At 51.6% G+C, this 24,435-nt stretch overlaps 1 protein-coding gene across 1 annotated transcript; it reads left to right on the forward strand.

Moving 5' to 3' along the window:
* Window positions 1–944: 944 nt before the first annotated feature.
* Window positions 945–20,787, forward strand: TRAIP (TRAF interacting protein). Its single transcript, XM_026857609.1, is given in 14 exon segments — window positions 945–1,127; window positions 2,370–2,453; window positions 6,570–6,609; window positions 9,252–9,379; window positions 12,071–12,165; window positions 12,783–12,896; window positions 13,834–13,921; window positions 15,423–15,512; window positions 15,732–15,820; window positions 16,567–16,722; window positions 16,923–16,971; window positions 17,510–17,635; window positions 18,180–18,230; window positions 19,547–20,787. Coding segments are annotated over 14 exon segments (1,425 nt in total). The 3' UTR covers window positions 19,679–20,787.
* Window positions 20,788–24,435: the final 3,648 nt, after the last annotated feature.

Genomic DNA, 24,435 nt, shown 5'->3' on the forward strand with positions numbered 1-24,435 from the left:
GCCGAGGCTGCTGCGGGCGCTGCCCCGTCTCTCTGCTCGGCGGAGGGCCCGGCCGCCGGGGCGGCGGCGATGCCGTTTTGCGGAGGCTTAGAGGAGCACACGAAGCCGCGGCAGGAGCTTCGGCTGTGGTGTCGCTCCTCTGCCTGTGGCCTCCCTTCTCCAGGAGGGCCGGTCGGTGCCAGCAGATTGCTCCTACACAGGGTGTTTATCTGGAAAGAGCGGTGTTAGATTGAGTGAAGCCTCCCAGGCAATTTCATGCTTTTGCTGGAGCTGTTTTGCAAGTGTTTTTGTTGGAAGGAAATGGTTCTTCTGAGGAAATAAATTCTGTGTGTGTGGAGGGAGCGGACATTTGTTTTTCTGGCTGACTAACTTGGAGAGGGACAACTGCTCACAGGTGCGATGGTCACCTCTTAACCAGCGGCACACCTCGGGCTCACTCTAACAACCAGCAGAGGAGGGAGAGCTTCTGCAGGTAACCCGCCAGCTCCGGATTGTTACCGTGCTCCAAAAATAAACCGTTCCGAGTATGACGTGATGGCTTGGTTGCAAAATGCATTAGTAGCTCTCCTGGGGAGCCCGGCAGGTTTGCATTCATCAGCTCGGAGCAGAGACTGACCCGGTCTCCCTCACTCTGCAGATGCGTGTTCAGTGTCAGTGGCACCCTTTGGAGCTGACCAAACTGGGGATCTCTCGACTGTCATATCCTGATAGAGCAGCTCTTGTGCCAGATCTATTCACTCCTGCAAAACTGCAGTTGTTCAAAGGCTTTCTCCCAGAGAGATCTGAGCTCTGTAAAAAATCTGCCCTGGTAAAGATAAGCTCACACGCTAAATTCAGCAGGGAATTGTCTCCAAGGCGAAGGTAGAGTGTGTGTGCTGGAACATGGCGTTCTGTTAGCTGCTTAGTTGCTGGCCAGGGTTAAACCACAACAACCTCTGGACTAAATGTTTGTATTTCTGGTTTTAGTTTGTAAAAAGGAGTTGCATCCTGCTGTCTCCTGGTGAGTGGGGGGTGGCCCCTGGCAACAGCATTTTGAGGATTTACTGTATGTTTTCTTTTCCTTTCTCAGTCTCGTCCAGTGGTTTGACACAGCACCAAACCGGACTTGCCCACAGTGCAGAATCCAGGTAAACCCATCACCTCTTACACACCCATATTTCTACACCATGATGCTCTGCAAACAGCACCAAGGAGCTGTGGCCAAGGCCTATGGTGATTTGAGGAAGAGGCTCATGGTATGAAGTAGCAAGAGTTTTCTGTCACTTGAGGCTCTCCCCAAAGGCTTAAGAGGGTGAACTCCCCTTAGCAACCCTTCTGATCAGAGGGGTGGCCCGAGGGTGCCTTGCTGCTGTCCCTATTGTAGCTTCTCTAGAAGGGGTCTCTAGGTCTTCAGGGTTTTTAATTAGGCTGAATAAATTCTGGCATAATGCTGGAAAGGGTTAATCAGGACACCTGACTCATGCCATCAGGTAAGCAGCCCATTCTGCTGCACATGGTCCTTATAATTGAGTCCTTGCTCTGCAGCACTTGGCCCTTCATTGAGAAAAGCAGAGGCTGAGGAGGGAGGGAAGGATGTGCTCTGCTTCTGAGATGGAAAGCCAAGGCTTGGGGATCCAGTGGCTTAATCAGGACCTGAACTTGTTTGAAGTCCCTGTCTCACCAGACTTGATGCCACCAGTAGGTCTTGGTGTGTAGTAGCCGCAGGAGATGTTGCCTCATGTTCAGATGTAGGTTTTTAGCCAGCTGCAGCTTGGGCTTGTTCTGTGTTCGTGCTTCTTTCTTCCTCTCAAGGTCTTGGCCCTTGTTCCTTCCCTGACTTGTTGATTCCCTCTGTTCTTCGCTGCCTCTTACATCTCTGGGTTACCATGGAGTTATCGCGAAATAACATCTTATGTAGCAGTAACTATGCAATTAGCTGGTGTCATGACTGTATATAATACTTAAAACACAAAGCTGTAGCTGCATGGGGGAGGTGTGGAGAGCTATCAAATTCAATTACAGCACCTTCTGCCTGCAGAAAGCAGCACGTACTTCTGTCTTAGGATTTGGCATCGTGTTCGCTCAGCGTCAGCTGCTTGGGCCTTTGCTGCCAGAGAACAGACTGCGCTTGATTCAGAAATGCCTGAATCTTTCTGCTGCGGCTCAGGAGCTTGGCTGGAGTCGCGCTCCCAGAACTGAGCGGGGGGTCTGCTGCTGTGCCGATGAGCCAGAGCAGGGCATCGTTGCTCCTGGTGTCGGGCATGTGATCTGACTTGCCTTTCATAGCCTTGTGACAGGGTGGTACCTTCTTCCCCCCCCCCATTCTGTCTTCAATACCTGTTCTGTTTCCATGTCTGTGCCCATCAACAACTTCTGTCTCCTGTGTTTAGGTCAGCAAAAGACATGTCATCCATAAGCTGTTTTTTGATGTTGCCTTGGAGGAGCAGACAGCACCGGATGCAGAGACCTTGCAGGTAATTTGTCTGGGTGGTTCTTTTCTTGTGTGATGCTTCAGCATCTTGGAACTGCAGCCTGGGCTGTCAGTCCTCTACCAATAGCTGCTTCTTGAGCTGGTGCTTGCTGTGCTTGTGTTTCAGACCTGGAGCACATTGGTGCCTCCTGCCTGTCTCTGTTGTCCCTCTTGGTCCTTGCCCAATCTCAGCTCTGTTGTAAGGAAGTCTCCATGTGGTGGCTTAGAGCCCCCCCTGACCAAATCCTGTGTGGCGACTCAAGAAGCATCCCCTACTTTACTGTTCTTCTGGTTCTCTCTTACCTGGAAACCTTCTGAAGCAGCATCTAATAAACATCCAACTGCTACTTCTCCCTTGGGTCTCAAGACATTGGGGCTGAGGCTACAGAGCTTTTCAGAAAGGCAGGAAAAGGAAATTCCCAAATAGCAATGAGTTGTTGCTGGTGCCTGTGGCTCAGCTGCATGCAAGCCCTGCTAGCCCCTCTGGAAAGAAGGGGCTGTTGGAGGAAGTGCCACCTCCTCACTCCTGTGCAGGTAGGTTTGTTTGCACAGACTATAAGGAAGTGGGGCAGGGAGGTGATGAAGTTGTGGTTCCCCAAGAGAAATTAGGAGGAGGACTGCTTGAAGCTGCACCAGCAGTGGTGGACAGTGCTGAGGCTGGGTCCATAGGGGAAAACCTGGCTGGAGCTGGGGGGCTGGGTGATGTTCTCCGGGTGCCAACCCTACGTGCAGAGAGCTGAGAGTGAGTCGGGATGAATGTGGAATGGCTGTTCCATGTTCTCCTTTGTTTAGCATGGATGAAGCGTGGCTCCTTATGTCTTGGAGTTATCTGTTCCAAAAAAAAGTCATAGTTTGACCTTGGTATAATGGGACGCTTGTACCCTCTTGTGTTTAGAATCAGCATGTGCAGCAATTACCATAATTAGCGGTTGCCATGACAATGCTATATGTATATTGTATGTTTTTAAAATAAAGCCAGCTAGACTATAATGTCAGTAGCACTGAAATTTTCAAAGACTGCTAATAAAGAAACTGAAGGCTAAAGTATGTGTGCTGAGGAAATGAAAATGCATCTCTGGGCACTTGAAGCTGTGTGCCCTAGAAGCAAAGCAATGGCTTGGAGCGGATAAACATTGCCTTTAGTACATATTCAGATCTGTTCTCACAAGTGTAAATAGATGAGTGACTCAGAAATGGGTTGACTGGAGAAAATTGCCATAGAAAATCTTTCTGTTCTCTCCCTGCCATCCCAGGATCTAAGGTGGGTTCCCCCAGCCTTCCCCTCCAGGCAGGCTGTGCTGAAGAGCTGCATCCTTGCCCAGGGCAGGACTGTGGAGCTGCTCCTGCTCAACAAGCTTGATGGTAACTCATCATGCGCAAAGTTTGTTGTGTAGCTGTCAGAGCAATACCTAGTCCTGAGTGTGCAGCTTTCCTAATGAGAGTGCTGAGGTCGCTGTGTAATGGGAAAGAACCAAACATTTTCTGTGCAGATTAGCACAGTTAGTTTGTGTGGGTATTTACTGCCGTGTGCACTGATTGAAGCTGCTGTTGGGCTGATGATGGTTTGTCACCATTCCTTATTGTGTGCTGCCTTGTTTCTGGAGGACATGGACCACCTTAAGAACATCGGAGACCATCATGGGTGGGATTTAATGTCCCATCTAGACAGGATTTGTCTGTGAGGGCCTATCTGATTCTGGCCTGGGCAGCAGTTCAGCAAAGCAAACACATGGTGGGCTGTCCCCAGACTCTTCAGAGGCTGAGAATTGCTGACATCCTCAGCCAGAAGTGATTTCACCTGAAAAAGCCCCCACATTCAGGGTTTGTTGCCAGTCATTGCCCGTCCCTCCGAGACCCTGGGCTTGGAGTGGTACTCCAGCTTCATAATCAACTGGAGCTGTATCTGTGCAGCCCACAGATGTCCTGAAATGAGCATTTGGCCTCCTGCCATGAAAAGGTTAGACTGGGGCAAGGGAGTGTGCTTCAACATGCTAGAAAGCAGAGTGTGTAGCTGTGGTCTGCTTGTTGTCTTGGGGAGATAAGATGGGGATGTTCTTCTGAGAACCAGCTTTATGCACCCTGTTATAAGTGGTCAGAAGAGCTCCCTCATAATCTGAAACCTCTTCCTCTTGCAGAATTGTCCAAATTACCTTCTGGATAATAGTTGTCTTTGCTATTCCTCACTCCTCTGCTCTGAAATGTTTACAGTCAAAGGTCTGCCAGGGCTGCTTTGCTTCCCCACCACTGGGCATCAGCTTCAACTGAAACATTGATCGGAGGGAACTTGGTTGCCTGGAGTAGCTGCAAACCACAGGCTGAACGCTGTGACACGGCCAGATGGTTTTGGGTGCTGAGTCTGGGTTTATCCTCTATGTCTCTTAAAGATTTTCCTCGGTGATCAGAACAGTCTCTATGTGGCTGTTCCTAGAGCAGGAAAAGTGTGAGTTTTGGGGTGTAACACCTTGGTGACATTGTCTGGAACCTGACGCTTCCAGTTGTTTGTGATCTGGGGAGCAGAGAGCCCTTCTTCCAAAGGAAACTAGGAGACTTTGGCTTGTTCAGCTTGGCAAAAAAGGAGGCAGGAGGAGGAGGAGGAGGATTCCTGCCAGTAAACCTGCTGGGGAGGGTGGAAACCTGGTAGGACAGCTGTCTGTTTGTGGTCAGGATATACTCGTTTGATCTTGAAGAAAGTGTAACTGGGGGCTGGCAGAGAAAGGAGAGCTTCTATCAGAGGAGCGAAAACTGGGAGCAGCCTTTAGGAGCTGTGGTGGAGGATGAGGGATTTCAGATTAAGTTGATGAATGAGGTAATGTTGCAAAGCTGCCCGCAGTAGCCCAGGATTTCTTTGCTATCATGCTAATTAGCACATCTTGTGAGCTCACTAATCGTTCCTGAATAGGACTCTGAGGAAGCTACTCCAGAATAGTTCCTGCAGCAGAGTTAATTCCATGTCAGCCCTCCAGCTGTTGTCCCCCCAGGGGCAAATCCAAGTCAGCTCTGCTAGGCTTTGCATTTAGTCCCTTTTGCTTACGGAGCTTTGCATCCCATATTCTCTTTCCTGTCTTTATTGTCACTAGCAGAGCTTTGCTCTGGCCCCGTCAGATCCGTGGTCACTGGTAGTGCTATTCTCAGCTCAGATTTGCATGTAGCATTCTGGGTTGCATAGATTTGTGTGCTCTGCTTCAGTACTGTGTTGGCATTTTATTGTGGTTTTATTCCACTGCAGTTCCTGCCTGACTTGTTATGTGCTTTTCTCTGCAGTTCTCTAACACAGCTTTTTAAGTCATCTTCTGTTGACTCTTTCCTGTATATATTTCTCGCTCTGTTTTTTAAAAAAAATATAGATACATTTCCTTTGGCTATTTGCCAGTGTTCCTAAGTCGTATCACTTCATTATCTATAATTTAAACTATGGGGCATTTGCTCCCTCTTCCTGATCCTTAATGAAGGCATTAGAAATGTTTGACCTTCCCCAGACCCTTGTAGCACCAAGGAGACATTACCTGCCCTCAGTTTGGCGTGGATTGGTTTATTGGTGATCTCTTTATGGCCGATTGACTGAGCTGTTAGTTCATATCAGCATCCTGAACTGTAATGACCTGAGTGTCTGTCAGAATGCTAGCTGGTGCCTTTTGATTGTGTGCTTGGTTACCTTTTCAGATGTTTGGACATGCCCTCTTGTCTCCCACCTGCACCTGATTAAAGTTCACTTCAGTTCAGAGCAACTCTCAATCCATTTAGTCTGGCAACATCCTGCCTTATTGCCTTGTTTAGGTAAAACATTATAAAAATTGTTCCTGTCTGATTTCCTGTGTTTCCCTGTGAGCCTTCCAAAATTATTCAGCTAAAACAAGATGACTGACAGTGTGAGAAACACAAGGTTGACAAGGCTAAGACGAAACTGGGATCTTCTCCCCCTGAAGAATGCCAGTTGGAGGTGCTCTTTGCGTTCCCTGTGATAGTACTTGCTTGCAACTTGGTGCTTGCTGTTACCATGTTCCCTCCTTTGCACCTGGCTGGTGCAAATGTCCTGCTGAAAAACCTCTTGGGTCCTTTTAAGATCTAGTGGAAGCTCCTCTGCAGGGTGTTGCCTAATCGGGTTTTCTGTGTTGTGTTTCAGAATGAACTGGACAAGGTGAAGGCTCAGCTCTCCATGAAAGGTGAGTTCCAGCTGCCTGCGGGGGATCGGTAGCCCACGGTCCGTGGGTCCTGGGCTCTGTCAGTGGTAGGCCTGAGGAACTCCCATGCAGTGCCCACCCCTCTCTGAAGCTGAGGGTGTGGTGCAGGCTGCAAACTGTTTTGCTGGAGGAGCTTCTTCAGAGCTTTTTGTGAGGCGAGACCACCTACAGCTGTACAAAGCTTGTATGATGGAGCGGCAGTCCACAGCCTGGCCCTGCTCTGCTGTAACTGGGGAGCTCTCTGCAAGTTTAGAGACATAAATGCAATTTTTTGGCCCCTTTTCCTAATCACAAGCTACAGAAATGCAGCACAGCTATATTGGGAGCAGGCATGCTGGAAGCAAAACCCTTGGTTTGCTCACTGGGAAACTCACAGCTGCATATGTCAAAGGCTTGTTCCCTCTAACAGATGAGGGGGTACAAGTGTGCCCAAGCAGCAGTGGGAAAGCTTTGGATTTGTTTGGCTGCTGCAGTGCCACATGTGTCGCGCGAAGAGCAGACGGAGTTCAGTGTGTGCGCTTCCATTTTCCCATCTTTAATTTTAGAGGATGTTTGAGGGAGGTAGGAAAAGCAAAAGCCCTGGAGACTTGTCGATGGGTTTTAAGCATCGTCTGTAGGCAGGCTGTCATCAGAACATGAGTCATGAGCAGCGAAAGGAAAATGTCAGTCTGAGTGACAGAAATCCAAAGACACACTAGCAGAAGGGGAAAAAAGAAATCTTTAAAAAATGCTGGGGGCTCACCCACGCCCTGAGAGTCGTCTTTCCTCTGCCTTCCCTGCGTGCACGAGACAGACATGAATAGCCAGTAGGTTGAGGATTCAGTCCTTAGCCTGAGAGCAGAATGGGATGGTCTGCATGTCTCTATTCTGAGGCCTGTTCTCTTGCCAGCTTGGTTGAGTTTAGGGACTTGGTAGAGAGCCAGATCTTCTGGGGAAGGTGGCTGGGATTCTTGCTAGGATGTTATCCAAGAAAAACTGCTCGAAGGCCTGCTCATCTTCTCGGCTTCTGGTGAGTAGAGTTTGGATTTGACATTCCCTGTCCCATTCTCTTTTCATATTGGAAATGAGCAGCTCCTTCCCACCTCCTGCCTCCTTTGCTGTGGGCACTCTGCTCTCTGGTGGTTCTTGTGTATAAATTCTTCACTTAAAGATGTGCTCTGTGCTGTGCGCTGTAGAGGAGCTGTGTAATTGCCAGTCTCTGATCAGCTTGCAAATGGCTCTAGAGGTGCTGAGCTCCGAGCAGAGCCAGCAGGCACTGTGGGAGGCACTCTGAATGAGCTGAAAACTAATTCCTGCAGCATGAGGAGGTTTGACTTCTGCCATCTGCCTCTGGGCAGCTGGGAACGGAGGAGGGGGAAACCCTAACTCTTTTGGTGGATGTGGAGTCCCTGCAAATGCAGGGGAGCGTCTCCAGGCTGTGCTGCCTCTGGTGAGGAAGGGTTATTCAGATCAATGGAGAAAAAATGCTTTGCCAAGAAAAATGTGTTTCCCTAACCACCTGCATGCTTCTGCTGGGATACGTTCCTTTCCTTCAGCAGTCCCACGTGGCTCTTACTGTCTGAGCAAGCAATGAAGCTGCACTGCAGGTCATGCTTCTGTGGGATGTGGTAGCACAATTTGAAACTGGATTGCTCACAAGGAGAAAAAGCTTTTTGGAAAGGTACGGATCGGGTCTCTGCTATTGTCAGGCTGGAGCCATGGATGATTTTAGCAAAGACAGAAGATGCTGAGCTGCAGACTTTACCCTGCTCTCAGCAGGGTTAGATGGAGGGGTTGCTGCTTTCCCTCATTGCCCAACTGCTTTGAGCTTTCCAGTGATGCCGACTGTTCCCTGCTTCGGTCTGTCAGCTCCTGATGGTGATTATTGCTTTGTGAGCTATTCTTCCCTTGTCTCAAAAAAACAATTTGAAATTTAGTGTTGTTTTCCACTACCTTCTCTCTGGTGCTCAGAGGCATGTGCTTTGTTCATGGATTGCCTGTGTGGGGAGAGACAGCAGGACTTACAGGTTTTGTCACTTGCAAAAAGTGGGTGTTCTGGGGAACCTGCTTAACCTACTGCATGTCCTGTGAAGCACCCAGTGCCCAGCAGAGCTCTGCTTTACTGCCCCTTGCCCTTCGATGTAGGTGCTGCGGTGAGGGTACCTGCAGCAGAGTGCTGACACAGCAGTGTGGTGGATTGCTGTACGCAGCTGCTCGACAGCCCCTTAAGGGCTTTCCCGCATGTAAGGCTCCATGTGGAGAGGATGGGCTTGGGACTCGGCTCTCCAGCTCTGTGACAGCTCAGTGTAACTCTAGAACAGTTTTCCCTGTGCAAGCCTGGCTGTGAGAGCATGCAAGAGTTAAAATGCATCAGCTTAATGCTAGCAGGGCTGGCACTGGAAAGCTATTAAAAGGAACTTGTTATCTTTAGTAAAGAAAATCTTGAAGCCTGCTGGCACTGGGAGAAGCAATCGCTCAGTACAGACCCTGGTGCAGGCAGCACTTAGGGAAATGGCTCGACAGAAACGGCCAGCTCCTAGCAGCCTGCAGCCTGAGACTGCAAGCAGAGTCTTGTTCTCCTGCTGCTGTGGGGCAGCTGAAGTCTGCATTACCAGGCCATGACCTTTTTCCTTTTTCTTTTCCAGAGAAAGAAAAGCGGGAATGCCAGGCCCTGGTGGATGGGCTGAGGGACACTCTGGATGTGCGCAATGCCACAATAGAGTCGCTCCAGAAGGTGCTGGGAGAGACAGAGATGTTGTGCTCCTCTCTTAAGGTACCTTTCCCGTCCCCAGCAGGACTTCAGCGCTAACTGTTGCATGGTCAGTGTTAGTTTTGTTGAAGATCTCTGCAGGCCCTGCTAATAAAGAGATTTCTGGTGGGATTTTGGATCTAGTGCCTTGAGAAGCCTGTCCCCTTGATCTCTGAATGACAGGAGGACAGTGGAGCTGGGTTTTCTTTTTGGTCTTATTAATCTGAAGCAAGTAGTGTTGCTGGTCTTGAGGTCCTGAGTGCGCTCCGCTCAGGAGTGATTCAGAGGCATAATAGGCAGGCCAGTGGTTTTCGTAGAAGTGGCTGCATGCTCAAGGCAGAAGTGCCGAGTGGGGGAGAGACGCCAGCCCAGCCTGGGCGATGCTGGCTGAGCCTTAGTAATGAAATGGCAGTGCTGATGATAAAGGTAGCAGCATGAACTGGGAGTGGGAACTGGCCCCAGCGCCCCATTGCTGAAACACTGGCTCCCTGTGGTAGAATGTTCTTCTGAAATGGATTTAGGCCGGGCGGGATTCAAGGAAAATTAGTTTCTTAGTTTGATTGGAGGAGAAATCAAACTGAAATATATGGAGAGGGAGTTGCAAGCTTCAGCTGAGTGGGATTTGATCCAGCTAACTCTCCTGTCTCTTTTCTGTTGCCAGGGCTTTCCTTTGGTTAGGTTAAGTAATGTGTGAAGTCCAGGGATCAAATATTCCTGTTGTGTTTCAGCATGCAGTGACTCAGGGTGTAGTCATGTACTGTGCGTAAACAGCGAGTGGAAGAGGGTAAGAGCAGGAGCAGCTTTGTTGAGATGTCTTGTAGCCAGCAGAGTGACTTTGCCTTGGCAGTGGGCTGGGATGGGCTGTCCCCACTGTGAAGATGATGTATCTGTCACAAGAAGATGGGGTTCAGGCAGGTGGGGTTGTGAGCTGCAGGCTGAAAGGCAGGGTGGGGGTCAACTGCACTTTCCAGGATCTCTGCTCCTCGGAGTATAGGCCTGACACAATAGCCTAAACTGCATCGTGTTCCTTGACCTGCAAGGCCAAGTGGCCCAAGGAGAGCTTGCAGATGGGGGTTGCAGGGTCATCTTGCTGTGTGCCACCTGCAGCTGGGCTCTTCCCGAGGTCTGCCTGACACTAGGAATGTGGTGCTGTCACAGGGCAGGAGGAGGGATACAGTAAGGAATTAATGCCAGACAGACCTTGCCATGAGCCAGCACAACTTTTTTTGCCTGATCATGGGATTATATCTGATCTGCTTGGCAGCCTGGGTCTGTGCCATGCCAGAAATTCTCCTGGGATCCCTGCATACCGGTGGCAGGATACTTCTGATGCTCCTTACTCCTGCAGAAACAATTGAGACAGTGGGAGCTGGTGCTAGCCGCTCAACTCAACGTTTCTATGCTTGGCTTTCCTGCCTTGGCACCTCAGGAAGAGGCTCAGCGGTTATCTTGCCTGTTGCATAACGCTCTGTGTGTCCTTAAGTCCTTTTAATGAAGGCAGGGCAGAAGGATTAGGAACCTGGAGGTATCTTTTCTGTGGTGTATGGGGTTTCCCAGCTAAATCCCAAGCACTGCCTTATACTTTATCATTAAATATTGAAAATACAGGCTTAACTAGCTGTGACGCCTTTCCTGTCTTCTGCTAGCACTGTTAGCTGCTGCTGAACCTCTGTGTGAGAGTTTGCTGCTGTTTCAGACTGTCTGAGGCTACGGGATCTGCTCCAGCCTGGCACAAAACACTGCTTTGGGGGTCTGAAGTATAGAGAGCTCTGCTTAGGAAGAGCCAAAGATGGGCTCTGCTTAAGCAAGAGCAACACGTGAGCCTGCAACACTATCCCCTCTGCAAAGTCCCAGCAGTTTCACAGCTGTTCGTCTCCATGGCAGAAAGCAGCTAAAATCCTTTAACTTCTGTGTGGAAGGGAGCTTTACGAGGTGGTGGTCTTTTGCCAGGCCTCTTCCTGGAGTCAGCACTGTGCTGAAACCAGGCCCAGAGTCTTTTGAAGGTGCTGCGTGAGGTGCCCAGACACCCACAAACCGAGACAACACAGACGCATTGGAATGGTGCTAATTCAGGCCAGCTTCCCCCTGTCCCCTGCCACACTGCAGATCTGTGCTTTTTTCAGCTTAGCTGAGGTTCTTCGTTACTGCTGCCTGCTTCTGGAGAGCCTGGAAAGGTGTTGGCTGCAATAAGCTTGTAGCCTTTCCGGGCAGGTGAGAGAAGTGCCTGGGTGGGTGTCTGGTTTGGCTGAAGCTTCCCAGAAGAGACCCACTCAGCATTCCTGTTTATGCTCTGAGCTAGCTAATGGCAAGGAGAACTGGGAGGCTAAAGCAAAAGGATCAGCTGTGCGTGGAGGAGAAAGCAATAGCAAGGTTTCCTTGCTGTGGACTCCTTTCCTTTTGAAAAACAAATTGTCGCTGTGTACAGAATACTGTGCAGTCCCGCAAACCCTCCCAGCAGAAATGAGGCTGCGATGCAGTTTCAGCACCAGGCTCGTTTCGCGATTAGCACTGAGACCCTGCTGCGCTTGCAAGGAGCAGAGCTAGGGGTGCAGTGGGGAGGGAGCTAAACTCTCCGTAATCCTGGGCTGCTGAGGTGGTGATAGTATTAAGAGCCAATGTATGCTCCCAGCTGCCCGCAGTGCGCATAAGCCAGGATGTTTCTCTAACAATCCCTGGAGCCTTCCTAACGGTCTGTGTGTGTTTGCTTCTCTGCAGAAGCAGATGAAATTCCTGGAGCAGCAGCAGGAAGATAACAGAAGTTCAAAGGAGGAGGCCCGCCGTCTGCGGAACAAGCTGAGAACCATGGAGCGGTGAGATCCCGGGCTCTCCCTGGTCCTCACAGGCGGGGCTGCATGCCTCTCCCCTTCTCAGAGAGGGAGGGAGGGAGGGGTTCTGCTGTGCCTGCTGCAATGTCCACCTCCACATTTGGGTCACCTTACCCCATAAGGTTGGAAACTGCTGCATTAATGAGCCTGCTCTTGCCTGTCTGTGCTCTTGCCCCTCCTATGTTTCCAGAGGGCTGCTCTCCCGAAGCAGCAGCAAGGCATGGCACTGTGTGCAGGCTGGCTTCACTTCTGGTGCTCCAAGCATGGCTCTGTGCCATTCCTGTTATCAGAGGGTGTTGGGGCAGAATCCCAGCCCAGGAACAGAGTCAGCCATGGGGCTGTAAGGCCCAAGAGCTGGGATGTCCGCCCCATATGCAGTATGTATGTACAGTTCCCCTTCTCTAGTCTGTCCACACAGTGCTACCCTTCCATAGCAAAAAGCCCTGCTTGTGGTGGGGCAGCTGTGTCTTCCCCACAACATCCAGAGTGCCTGCAGCAGGAGCTTAGGCTGCACCAGCTGCCTGGGAGGAATCAGGGCTCCGGTCTCTTTCCCACCTCTGTGACTCAGGTGCTGAAGGTACCTTTTTTTTTTTTGTGTGCAGGATTGAGCTGTTGCTTCAGAGCCAGCGCCCTGAAGTGGAGGAGATGATCAGAGAGATGGGAGTTGGGCAGGCAGCAGTGGAACAGCTTGCTGTCTACTGTGTCTCGCTGAAAAAGTAGGTGCTGTAGGCTTGGCACAGCCGGTTTGTGCTGTCCTGGGTGTACCCAGGGAGAATCCTCTGCTGAGAACCAGCAGACACACAGGCTCTGTGCAGCTCTTGCCGCCTGTTTGGGCCTCCACTGGGTTTTCACTGGTAGATCCTGGGGACCTAGATTGGAATCTGTCACACTGAACAATTCCTATTGTCACTGTAGTGACATGCGTGTCACCATGGGAACTGTATCCAGAGTTGTCAGTGCACCTGTGAGGTGGTGATTATTATTCCCTCTGTTCCCCTCTTGTGCCTGGGGGGAAATGAGTGGGTGAGGGGCTCTGGGTTGTACCTTCTGCTGCATTGCACCGTACAGCTGTGGCCTCAAGCGCTCTCTGGCAAGGCAAATCTGCAGTGCTGCCCTCCCCTACCTGCAAATCCATCTGGTCCTGCTGGGCAAAACCACAGCTTTTTTTGGGTCCATTCTGATGGTAGCTGAATAATTGCAGCTTTGATACAAAACTGTAATGAGGCAAGTGTCCCTGTGGTGTAATTGGGATGAATGTGCATGGCCAATAGTGGGAAGTCTCTGAAAAGTCACTTAAAGCAAAGTCCCCTATTTGCTGCCAGCATGGAGGCTGCTCTGTTGTCTGTCTTTTCCACTGGCAACTGAAATGTCTCTGGATCAGGTTTCCATTCTCCTGGGGAAATCTCTTCAGGCCCTGTTCTCAGGCATGGTATCCCATGCAGCTTTTTTCTCCCCCATGGTGTAGCAGTATATTTGACAGGCTGTTGGTCAGTGTTGGTACACTCAGCTCTGTTCCCTAAAGGGCTCTGTGTCTCCCAGGTTTTCTCTGGTGGCTCTGCAGTTGCAGAGCTTCAGATTAAAGGTCTTGGCTCATCTGAGAAGTTCTAGCTCAGTCCTCTTGTACACAGTATGCCTTGTCTGGGTCCTTTGCAGGGAATATGAAAACTTGAAGGAGGCTCGGAAGATCTCTAATGAGATGACAGAGAAGCTGAAGAAGGAGGTGTTTTCTGCCAACAACAAGGTAAAGGGTCTAACAACTGGCCCAAGCCTTCTGCAGTGACCCACTCCCACACTGAGAACTGCTTGAGTGGTAAGGGTGGTGTGGAAGTGTCAGGCTGGGGTTTCTGGGTCAGGGGGTGATGCTGCGGTGAGTGGTTCACAGGCTGTTGTCAGGAGTGCAGTCTCTGGGGACAGTGGTGGGGCAGCATGTGCAGAGCCAGCCGGTTTGGCAGGGAGCCTGGACTGAAAGGCAGCAGCACACAGGTGCTCCGCTGCTTCTGCTGGGTTCTGGAAGCAGCACTGCCTTCATCCTGCCACACTGCCGAGCGTGAGCTTGCTCGGCTGCCAGCAGAATCAGGCCCATAGGAAAGGTGGGAAGGGGTTTGGAGCCAGCATCAGTTGAGCAGGGCTTAGCCCTGTCTTGGTACTACCACAGCTGTGCCCAGCCTTGTGCCTTCAGCTGACTGAACTGGGCCAGGACTCCCACATGATGCTGTGCTCAGGCAGGAGAGGTTCCCAAAGTGCGGCAAGGTAGCGTAGGTGGCTCTGCACAGAGCCTGCCTGGGCTAGTCCTGGCCTGGTGCAGAGCTTGGAGCTGCTGATGTGCCTCTACTGCTGTGCTCCCCCTGCTCCAGGCCCGGATGGGCTCGTGCTTCGTCAGTTCTAGTAGTGAGTCCCCATGAAAACTGTCTGTGCGTAGCCCTGCTCACCAAGGCGCAGGTGTTCCCTGGGGCATTCCCATGTCCAAGCTCACAAAGTGAGAGACAGTGGGTGGATTTGGCCTGTTTTTGTTACTCAGACGTAGCAGTTGTGGTCCCCCCAAATGGAGAAGGAGGTTCTCAGATTGCTGTGTTGCTCCCCAAGGGAGTTAACCCTCTACATGAGGTGCTGCTGCTGGAATCGGGCTGCTTCTGGCTGAGTCAGTGACAAGCTGCAATCACTGGCTTGAGTCAGGAGGATGCGAGTCAGTGCACTCAGGGCTCCAGGCTTGGCTGACGGAGAGGTGACTGTACCAGCACTCTGTGGGCTGGCCCAGACTCCTGAACCCACAAAAGTCTCTGATGTGGTAGCAGTCCACTTCTTGACCCCTGCTTCTGGTGTGCTTCCCTGTTGAATCAGGCTTGTCTGTCTGCCAGTACTGCTGATGCACAACCGTCCTCCAGCCTGTGGTTTGTAATTCCTGTGCTCTGGTGTGTCCAAAGTCCTGCAGGAATTCAGAATGCAGCCACCAAGTGTTAGAGCAGGGAACCATTATGCATAAATGCTCAGGAAATGTTTATAGGAAGGTTTGTGTTGGGCAGGCAGCCCTGGAGATCCCTCTGCAGGCAGCTTGAGGAAGTAGGCAGGCATTTGGTTGCTCTGATACAGGAGAGATTGGTTAGACTGCTACAGGATATCTGAGCCCTTAAACAGGGGCAAGTAGCTTGTACTGCAGAGCATACTGCTGTCACGGGATCTGCGGTCTGTCTTACCTGTGTGTTATAACCAGCACTGCTGTTTGGGGATGGGGGGTTATTCTGCAGCTGCAGAAAACGGTTTCAGAGTTGGAGATGACAAAGGAGGAGTTAAAAAGCACCCAGAAGGATCTGAAGAATGCGGACAAGGAGATCTTGGTAAGAATATCTTTCCTCAGCCTGCAGTAACTGGCAGCTGGCCATGGCCTGCAGCTGCAAAGCCAGGCGTTATGCTGACTTTTGCTCAGTGACTAGGTTACCCAGCCCACCTTACCTCTCTAATTTGCTCCACGTGATGCTTGTTCATGGAAGAGGGGCAAAGTATCTGCTGCTATAATCTTTTGTTATCTCATTGTCCACTTTCCCTTTTCCCTCCAGAGTTTGAAGAAGAAGATAGACATCCTGCAGGATACTCTGAAGGTCCCATCTGTAACCAGAGAGACATTCAGTCGGCTAGTCTTTGAAAGGTTAGTGAAGAGCATCCTCAGATACAGGCCAAGGGTGGGGATAGTGAGTCCAAAGTAAGAGTTGGCAGTGTAACTAGCTGGGGAGGTGGAGACGTGGTAGTCTGGCAGGCATCGCAGTAGCACGGTCATTTTGCTCCTTGTATCCTTTTTTTTTTTTTCTCGTTGCTGGCAAGGTGGTGTTTGGTTTACATGGAAAAATTCTGTGTTTTGAAGGGTTTGAGTCAGGATGGGATGGAGGAATGGGCTAGGTTTTGACAAACTCTTTGTCACTACATCCTGCCAGAGAAATATCCCTAAAGCTGCTCTTCTGGTTGCCTCAGAGTTGGCCTTCCAGTGAGTATGCCCTGGTTTATGGAGACCAGAGATCTTAGCCAGGCAGAGAAACCTTGGCCTGAAAAATCTTTTGCATTTTTATCAGACCCTTTCTTGTGAGGGGCCTGTGCTATTAACCCAGCTCAGCAAGCTCGGTTATGTAAACACAGCAGCAGTGTGCCTGTGTGTTTCCCTGGGCTCTGGGTGCTGCTGTTACAGCACAGGCCGTTTAAGGGTGAATGGTAGTTTGGGATGTTGACTATTACTCCGGGATTCAGATTGTCCTTTCTGTGACTTGTAAGCAGAACGGGGCTCCGATCAGGTCCCACTGCTGTCTTGCAACTCAGTCACGTAGCATGCAGCTCTGTCTTCCCCTCATCTGCGGGTGGCAGGCAGTGGCCTCCCGGTAGCTGATGCCTTGCGTGGCTTCACAGCCCCACTCCCGTGGAACTGCGGCACCCGAAGCTCCACCGCCCGGCCCACAGCGATGAGATCAATCTAGATGCTACTTTTGATGTGGACACCCCTGAACATCAGTCCTGCAGATCTCCCTTCAGCCCTGCAAAAAGGCAGAAGCTGGATAAAAAGCCGTGAGTTTTCCCTCTTCTTTCTGCTTCTAAAAGAGATCAAAGTCTTAATTCTTTGGAAGTTGCTGTGTGAGATCAGATAGCTCTCCAGCTGCCTGATGTCGTGCTGCAAGTTTTGTCGTCATTGGCTTGGCCTTGTCTGTCCTTGCCAGCTGCACTTGAACAATAAATCTCTGCTGATTTACTCCTTGGGCTTCTTACAGGCCTCCCGTGGTAAATCTGGCGAATAAACTTCTGAAGGAAACAGTGGAGGTAAAAGGACTAATCTTGATTTCTGTATCACCTCTTTGATTCTGCTGTTAATAAGCTTGGGATAAAGGACCCATTTTGTCCATGTAGGAAACGCTGTGACTGTAGACCAGCTCATCTACAGAACCACAGTATGTGCTTCAAAGTGCTTTGCTTGACAGTCTCCTAGAAACACTGTATTGCTGCCTCACGCCTCCTGCAATTGAGCAGGTGATGGAGGGTGAGGACCCACATGCTTCTTGCCTATTATCCTGCCTCAGATATGCTTTACAGACACGACGTGGGCCTGACCACAAGGGCTGTGGACTCAGCTAAGGGGGCTCTAATCCCAGCCTTGCTGGGTGCAGTGTCCTGCCTCCCAGATGCTCTTCCACATGAGCCCTAGTGGGAGGTTTGAGGCTACTGTTCTTTGGCCTGACGTGTGGTATAGCAGTATCTATTACCCTAAATAGCTGTCTGTGTTGTTAGTGCTCCCTGTATGTGGACTAACTCCAGCAGATCATGCTGGTTAAAGGGCTTTTCTCATTATTTTGTGGGACAGAACTGGGCAGATGATCTGGAGGATGATGCTCTTAAAGGACTCTTGCCAGCATTCATCAGGAACTCTGTTCTTTCCAAGAAGCCATCTTTGGGTAGCTTGCTGGGTCCCCACAAGAATGTGGGCACTGTAAGTACGACTGTCCAGTTGGTGAGCATGTCAAGGGCTGGCACTGCACACCTCTGTCCTGAAGTGACCCTATAGGAGGAAGCGAATGAGGCTTTTACCTTGCCACACAGAGCATGTGGAAAATAAATCTTGGAGCACAACCTGGCTCCTTCCCAGTCCTGCAGAGCTTCAGGGATGGCAGATGCTCATTCCCTTCCTGGCAGCAGACTAAATGGCCCTCCATGTCCCATCCCTCCACCTCATTGGAGCTTGGGCTGTTTTCTGTGTGTTCCTCAGTCCCAATGACAAAATCCTAAGCTTCGCTGCTGCTTGAAAAGCTCAACTTGTTGCAGGAAGTGCCCAAAGTATCCAAACTTTACTACTACTCTTGGCTCTGTGTTTTTCCAAAGGTGAGAGCTTAGCACAAGTGCAGAGTGTTTCCAGGTGCTTGTCACCCTTCCCTAGAACCTGTGGCCTGCAAGGCTTCCTCTTCCCCATAACCAAGATGAGGAGGTAGCCAAGGCTCTGTGCTGCTGCTCGAGGCTCATTTCTTTCTCTCTTCCAGGTGAGAATGGGATATGACGGCTTGGGCGGCAGAACAAAGTTCATACAGCCTGTATCCTTTCCTGCAGTTCACATGGCAGTAGTGATGCTGTGGAGACCTGTTCTCGGTTCCTCCTCTTCAGTCTCAGTAGTCCTGTTCCCCAGTCAACCAGAAATGGACTGGGATCCTGAAAGAGCCATAAGATTTTTCCCTATCTGACTCTAACAAGTCTGAGCTCAGCAAAGGCATCAAGGATCTGAACTTGCTGACAGTATTGTCAGAGGTGGCTCATTCAGAGGATCATATCAACTAGAAATCAGTACAATTTGCAGGGGCTGCCTATGCCCTTGGGATCTCTGAGCAGCAGTGTTGTGCAGCCTCTTCCTGGCCATGTGCCTGCCGGCCCGTGCAGCCGAAGCCTTCATTCATGCAGGATGCTGCTGCTCTGCTGTGCCTGTCCCTGGGCTGAGCTCACCCAGCAGACAGGGAGCTGCTTTGACTCCCCCTCCTCACTCAGGAGCAGTGTCCTCTCCTCTGCAGAGGCTGCCCCTTACCTGCCTCCCCTAGGCAGTGCTGTCAGAGAAGGGTGGTGGCAAATCTATGGCTCTGACTCTGCTCTAGCTCCTGGTGCTGGTTTTGAGGGGGTTTTGCTCTTTGTAGAAAACCAGGAGGCTGAAGGAGAGATCAGCTGGAAGGTGTGACCTGCTGGGAAGCCTTGGGTGGCTGTTCCTGTGGTCTCACTGTGGTAAGGGTGGAGGTACCCAAAGGCAGGCAGGGAGATGCCTGAGCCCGATCTTTGGGGCCAGATGTGCCCATACAGCTGGCCTGAGGTGAATGGAGAAGGGCAGCAGCTGTCCCTCACACAATGGCTGATGGAGGAGCAGATCACTTCTCCAAGCCTGAGTGCTGCAGGTGTGCTGGTTTGTGTAACCCTCCAGTTCTCATAGCATGGGCTGCACCTGCCTTTGTGCTGCAGGCTTAGTTTTTGATGCTTCTGTGTCTCTGGCCTAAGAGTTAAAAGGGACTTGCTGCCCTAAGGGCTATTCCTTTGTTGCTCTGCCTTGGGAGGCTGCAGGCTCAGCTTGCTGTGCCTTTACCTGCATGGTGTCCTGGCTCTGACCTGCAGGGTAGATCTTGAAGCTTTGATGGATATGCTTAAATGCTGTTTTGTGTGCAGGGGTGTAGCATGGAAGTGGGAAGCATTCTTTGGCTCACGGGACAGGACCATGCCTGAGCACTGTGAGTAGAGAACAAAGCCCAGCCTGTTCTGCAAGGAGTTTTTCTTCGGGTGCAATTGCATGGCTGGGTCCCGGGTCTGTGGTTCAGGCTAGTCTGCAGCAGGTACTGGGTCACTTGGTCTGTACTTTCCGTGACAGTTTTACCTCCAGACAAACCTGGCAGAAATTCATCCGTTAGCAGTGAGGAAGAAGAAGAAGAATGTCTCCAAGCCAGCATCTACAGCTCCTTCTGCTGCTTCTTCCAGCAGCAGCCAAGCCAGGCTGGACAGTTTCCTGCAGTGAGAGCCCTCACTTTCCTGGGAAGCAGCTGGGCAGGGCAGCTTCAGGGCAGAGTGCACTTGCCCAGAGCCTGGTATGCAGCAATGTCCAGCCATTTGGGGGGGGGGCGCTATTTGCAAAGCACTGATCCTGCCCTGTGGGTGAGACAATCTGCCCTGGGGGGGAATCCTTGCCTTGAAGCAAGCTGACAAGAGACCAAGCCTCTGGCTCATGCTTGGACTGATTTACACTCCTCATTTTACACTACCTTCCTCCTATTTTCACGAATAAACAGGGTTTTCTTATTTTCTGGCCTGTTCAGAGCTCTACAGTTGCTGCTGCTATTGGGCTCTGACATCAGGTGGAACTGCACTTCTTGGATGCAGCAGCAAGCCAGAGGTTCAGGAAGGGTATCTGGGATTCCAGGCTGCAGTAAGAGCAGGGAGAAGGGACCTGGACCAGCTCTGCCTGGTGTAAATAGCTCTAAAAAGTTTCCTGGAGGAAGAAGGGGGCAGATCAGCACTGGCCTGTGTTGCTGCAGGGTGGGTGTGTGTTCATCAGATGAAACAACTTCCCTCTGCTGAAGGCCTGTGTGGGTTTGGGAGACCCATGGGCAAGCCTGGGGGATGTTCTGCCTTGCCCTGTTTGGGCCATGAAGCTCAGTGGATTTTTTTTTTCAGACCTGGCACTGGAATTGCTGACCTGGGGAGGAGGGTGCTGGGGGTGACCCCTTGCCCTGCTTGGGATCAGGGAGGTCAGTGCACTAATGTGACCTCTGTTTGTGGCATGTGCTGGTGTGAAACTTGTTTGTGAAATTCTGTATTTCTTAAATGAAACTAGGGGTTTTCTTCTTTTGTAACTGATCTGCCTAGCGATTTTTTTTTTTTTTTTTTTTTTTTTGAGGGTTTGAAATGGCCTGAAGGAGTGGTGGGAAACAGCTCCCTTCAGGGGAGGGGGAGACTGATGGGGCTGAACCTGTCTGGAGTTGTTCAGCTTGGAGACATGGGACAGTAGCTCTGCTCTTGCCCCATGCCTGAAGCAGGGCTCTTCAAGCTGCAAGGAACAGACTTAGGGAGGTACCTTGCTACAGCCACTCAACTGTACAAATCTGTGATGTTTCCTGCTTCCAGCTGCTTCAAACTGGAACCCTCAGTATTTAAGGAATAAAATATACTGTTGTGTACATTTGTTAACACAACTGCCTTCTCAGTGTTTTCTTCCCTATTGCAGCTTGAGGTGGAGGGGGGAGCTCAGGTGCTGAGTGTGGGGTGATGGATGTGCCTGACCCTTCTGGAACCTCTGTGTCAGCTCTTGGGAGACGGTTCCCCGCTCCAGGAAAGGCTGTGGTGGGATGAAAGCGATGCCCATCTCCAAGGCAGTGAGCGAGGCCAGTTCCCACAGAGCATGAACTGTGTCTTGCCAGCATCCGCTGGGGCTGACTGCTGAATGGTGTGGAATGGGTGGAGGGTCTGGAGGAGCATGAGAAGAGTCTTCAGAGAGGTGGGAAACAAGCCTGGGGGGAAGGGAGGGGGGACCTAATCAAGCAGAGTTAATTCTGGACAAGAGGAACCTGGGAGAGACTGCAGGGAGCCTTTTACTGACCCTCCTGCATGGGGCACTCACCTCTTCAAGGTAGGTACCTGCATGTGAGTGTTTTTGGGGTTTTTTTTGTTTTTTTTTTTTAAAAAAAAAAGGCAGATCTGCTCTAGATCTCTGGCCTGAAGCAAGTTCAGGGACACCCTTCTAAGAAGGTGTCAGAAAAGGTCTGGGTATGTGGCTGGTGAGGGACATGGGCTTCCATGTTGGTGTGCTGGAGAGCTGGGTGTGTGTCAGTGCCGCTCCCATCCTGCAGCGGAGGGAGTGAGAAGGGCTTTGGGGCTGTCCTGCTCTTGCCCTGCTTTGGGGACCTGTCAGAACCAGGGGGGGGGGAAATGTTTGCACCTGATCAAGCCACCCCTGTCCCCTGCTCAGCACTGGCTCCAGGACCACCCTGCACGTGGGGGTCCAACCTGCCCACAAAGCTCATCCCCATGGGCTGTGTAGCCCAGTGTCCCCTCTGTCAGGGACAGCAGTGCCTGCGTGAGCTGGCAACACCATCTTTGACTTCTGCTGGGTCTGTTACCCCCATTACTTTTCTATTTCAAAATAAACTCACCCTGGGCCAAAAAGCCCCCTGCTCTGACTGTGGTGAATAAGGGACCTTCATTTTGGTGTTGCTTGGTGTTGGCTCTGCCTGCTGTGTGCCTGGGCAGCATTCTCCTCTGTCCCCCATCATCCCCTAAACTGGCATCACTTGGACTGCTTTGCTGGGCTTTGTCACCAAGGCACAATTAAAGCAGGGCTCGAGTGCTTTGGCTGGGCAGTCAGCTGCTGTGCACTACCTGAGCTGGGGCTGCTCAAACTCTGCTGAGTTTAAGGTGGATGTTTTGAGTTTCCTGTGTTTGGGGGGGAAAAGTCCCCACCCAAACCAAACGAAAAACCTAACAGAAAACCCCAAAACAAACCACTTTTTTTTTTTTTTTCTGGTCTGGCCATCTTGTCAGTCCTGATCCCCTTCCATCCATTCCTGCACTCTCCAACTTTACTACATTTGCTGCTTTTTGAAAGTTCCATTGGGTGTGGTTTGGTTTTGCTTTGCTGCATTTACACATTGCCCCTGCTAGAACTGGAGACTTTTGCTTGTGATGATTTTCGCTCATCAAAAGCCACTTTCCTCCTTATACTATACCCTATACACCCTACACCTGCCTCTGAGCAAGACAGCAGCGAGTCCCTGCTGCGGGCAGGGCTGCTCCCCAGCCAGAGGATTGCACGGTGGGGAAGGGGCAGAGGTACTGACTCCCAGGGGCTCATTGGAGCCCGTTTCTATTTCTGTGGAATCAGGTGAGATCGGACCCAGTTTCACATTTATTTTAGGATTTAGCGTAGCGAGTGTGTGTGTTGACTCACAGCCCATAAAAAGAAGCTGCTGGCAGGTCTTGGGCTGGTGTCAGCTACTGGAAGCAGCAGCATCCCCGGCGGGGCTGAAACTCCCAGGGGAGGTGGCTCACAGTCCCTGACGTGGATCCAGCAGGTCCCTGGGGTGGGGTCCTTCCTCTGCTCCCCTGGGGTCCCGATTGTGGCAGCAGAGCGGGGGCTGCAGCAGGAGACAGGGTGTGAGGCCACAGGGTGGCAGCAGGGGCCAGGCAGGGGGTGCTGAGCCCCTCTGTGGCCTCTGGGCAGCAGCCTATTTCCCCGCAGTGCCCCACGGCACTGGGGGGTGGCAGGAGGCGCCTGCCCATCCCCCCTGCCTGCCTCTCGCAGGAGCTGTGTCCCATTACTTCTGGCGGTGTTAATTATCGCTTCCTCTCATTAACTATGGCAAGAGATCTGGGTGAGGTGTAATTGCGCCATCCCGGTGCGTGGTGGGAGGCCTCATTTGGGCTGGGTGCTCTCCTGCAGGCACCTGTGCTCTCTGACATCATCAGGCAGCCTGTTACCTCATGCAGAGAGGACAGGCCTGTTGGCTGAGCACTGTGGGACCTAATGGGGAACAGGGGTGCTGCTTGGCTGGGCTCCCTGGGACCTCCCTGGGGAAGCTGGGTGCTCACTGGCTGAGCCTGGACCTAAGGGAGAGCCTGTGAGGTGACTGGTTGGGCCCTGTGACATCATGGAAGAGCAACGAAGATCACGGGCTGAGCGCTGTGTTACCTCGTGAGGGACAGGATGCTTGCTGGCTGAGAGCTCTACCACCTCCTCAGGGAGCCCATGACCTCACATCAGAGCCAGCGTGCTAACCTGCTGGACACTGTGACCTCACAGGGAGCTGCATGCTCATGGCAGTGAGAGACCTCCCGGGACAATCCATGAGGTAGCAGAGTGCTCATGGGTCAGTAGTGTGTAACACCTCAGGGCTGCCTGTGACCTTACAGAGAGCAGGACAATGATTATCACAGAACGTCAGAATTGTCTAGGTTGGCAAAGACCTTGAAGATCATCCAGCCAACCATCAACCCAACACTGACAGTTCCCAACTCCACCCGATCCCTCAGCACTGGGTCAACCTGACTCTTCAACCCCTCCAGGGATGGGGACTCTACCACTGCCCTGGGCAGCCCATTCCAACGCCCAACAACTCCTTTTGCAAAGAAATACTTCCTAGATCTAGTCTAAACCTTCCCTGGTGCATTTTGAGGCCATTACCTTTTGTCCTATCGCTTGTTACTAGGCTAAAGAGACTCATCCCTAGCTCTCTGCACCCTCCTCTCAGGTAGCTGTAGAGGGCGATGAGGTCTCCCCTCAGCCTCCTCTTCTCTAGACTAAACCCCCCCCAGTTCCCTCAGCCGCTCCTCCTACGACCTGTGCTCCAGACCCTGCACTGTCTTCGTTGCCCTTCTCTGGGCACCCTCGATTCATTCAATGTCCTTTTTGTAGTGAGGGGCCCAAAACTGAACCCAGTCATCGAGGTGCGGCCTCACCAGTGCCGGGCACAGGGGTCAGATCCCTTCCCTGTCCCTGCTGGCCACGCTATTGCTGACGCAAGCCAGGATGCCAGTGGCCTTCTTGGCCACCTGGGCACACTGCTGGCTCGTTATCAATCCCCCCCTAGGTCCCTCCCTGACTGTCAGCTCGCCAGCCACTCCTCCCCGGGCCTGTAGCGCTGTGACATCATAAAGCAGCCCATGACCTTACCACAGCGTGGGACACTCATGGCCCCGCAGGATGTGGCGCCGGGGCAGCCCAGGGCCTCGGGCAGAGGAGGGTGCTCGGGGCAGGCCGTGCCCGCCTCTGGCAGGGCGGGG

The sequence above is a fragment of the Athene cunicularia genome, assembly GCF_003259725.1.
Source record: "Athene cunicularia isolate RWA chromosome 12 unlocalized genomic scaffold, athCun1 chr12_part1, whole genome shotgun sequence".
Lineage (NCBI taxonomy): Eukaryota > Metazoa > Chordata > Aves > Strigiformes > Strigidae > Athene > Athene cunicularia.